At 31.9% G+C, this 1,723-nt stretch overlaps 1 protein-coding gene across 1 annotated transcript; it reads right to left on the bottom strand.

Annotated features, from left to right (window-relative positions):
• Positions 1-302: 302 nt before the first annotated feature.
• Positions 303-1,716, bottom strand: LOC109589227 (uncharacterized; the record flags this gene model as incomplete). The annotated part of the gene is made up of 6 exons (XM_020005338.1): positions 1,399-1,716; positions 1,256-1,343; positions 1,150-1,200; positions 1,064-1,093; positions 755-964; positions 303-701 (listed from the first exon to the last, which is right to left on the bottom strand). Coding segments are annotated over exons 1-6 (850 nt in total), but the record flags the coding sequence as incomplete, so codon positions are not given.
• Between the last annotated feature and the right edge of the window lie 7 nt (positions 1,717-1,723).

Raw genomic sequence — 1,723 nt, 5'->3', positions numbered from 1 at the left:
ATGTTATCACAAAAAATTAAATGTTAAACACAACATATATTGTGATAATATACACATAGGAACCATATAAGGGGTACATTTACCAGGGTTTCAATTACAGAACTTTTACAATTAAAAAAATTAATTTCATCAATGTGTGAAAATCATTTTTATAATGGTCAACAAAGAAATAGGTAAAAATTTCCTTGTCAATACATTGGTCAAAAGGAGTTTTTTATGATACATTTTTCCCAAGAAATAATTATACTCTGTATAATGTATACTTACCAACACAGTATAAATCATTATCACAAAAATATTACCTTTGTCATGTTGTTCCTTCTCTTGTCTCAGTGCTAATATTGTATTAGGATCATCATTTATAGTTTCCAAGAAAAGAGAAGCTTTCTCATCATTACTAGATGAATCATTCCTTATCTTCTGTAGAGTAGGAAGGGACACTTCTTCCACTGACAGTATAAACTCTAACAATTGAAGTGACTCCAACATTGAGTAAACATAACTACTAGGAATCTTTCCCTCATCACCAGACACCAAGGATCTTCCTTTCCAATAAAAACTATCAGACTTGTCATATATCTCCAGCTGCTCTCCCTCACTGAATGAAAGATGACCACTCCATATTCCATGATAGTCAATACATGCTGTGTAAATAGATTCTGCTGTTGGTGTATCCAGTGATTGTGTACACTGGTCCTTCTCTATACAATATATCAATCAATTAATGATTTAATTACTATAACATATCACATACTCTCAATCTTTGCCTTTTGAGTCATCAGCAGTTGTACACTAGTTATTGATATTTTTTCTTGTAGTAGCTCAATCTCTTTCTTATACTCCACTAATGCCTCCTCTCTTCCTGTGATGAGCTTTCGGAAACACTGAGCCTCTGATTCTTTTGATTTGAATATTTCATTTATCAACTTCCCTTCAGTTAGTAGCTTCACTTTTAGTTTAGACTCTACAGTAATGACACAACAAATATTTTAATTTATAAGATAATTGTACTGAATGATAAACTGCACATTACTTTAATACATGCTTTAAGTTAGCATTATACCTGGTGTCTGTAGTGTCCTTGTAATATACTCTACACAAGTAAAAATACATTAATTAAATATCTTCATCATTCACTAACTATTATACCTTTTCTTTTTTTGATGATAATCAGTTTTTTATCTTGTTCAAATATTGATCCTATACCATTAGTATATGTAACATCAGTAATTGAGTAATATACCAACTCACATACCTTCTTTGTAATCAAGTAAAGTTATCAGTTCACATTCATCTCCATCAGCTAGTTTAATTTCCTCTGCAAGACACTCATTGTTCATCACCTATAATCAGTACACAATATTAAACAAGGTCTCATACAGTTACAGTATCTTATACTTTGTATCTGATCCTTTTATCATAGACAGTGTAGTGGCCAATGGTTAGTCTAATTAAACTGAATCCCTTCATCAAGACAGTTAGGTTGTAATGTACTTCCAAAAAAAGAGCAGCTAGTAAATGATGTGGACCATAACAGATGACAATGATAGAGTTCCCACGATGAATGCTTTGTACAATAATTCTCTTGTTTAATTCTTTAAATGCTTCCTCCAAGAGACTACGTATGTCATCAAGTGAGTGCTCGTCTGGTTCCCATCCTAAAGTAAACTGAATTGTATCGTAGTTGTCAAGATGATCAGGCTTATTTTGACTAAGGAAATAC

Source organism: Amphimedon queenslandica, unplaced genomic scaffold, assembly GCF_000090795.2.
Source record: "Amphimedon queenslandica unplaced genomic scaffold, v1.1 AMPQUscaffold_11518, whole genome shotgun sequence".
Lineage (NCBI taxonomy): Eukaryota > Metazoa > Porifera > Demospongiae > Haplosclerida > Niphatidae > Amphimedon > Amphimedon queenslandica.
This window is presented reverse-complemented; position numbering and strand designations above follow the sequence as displayed.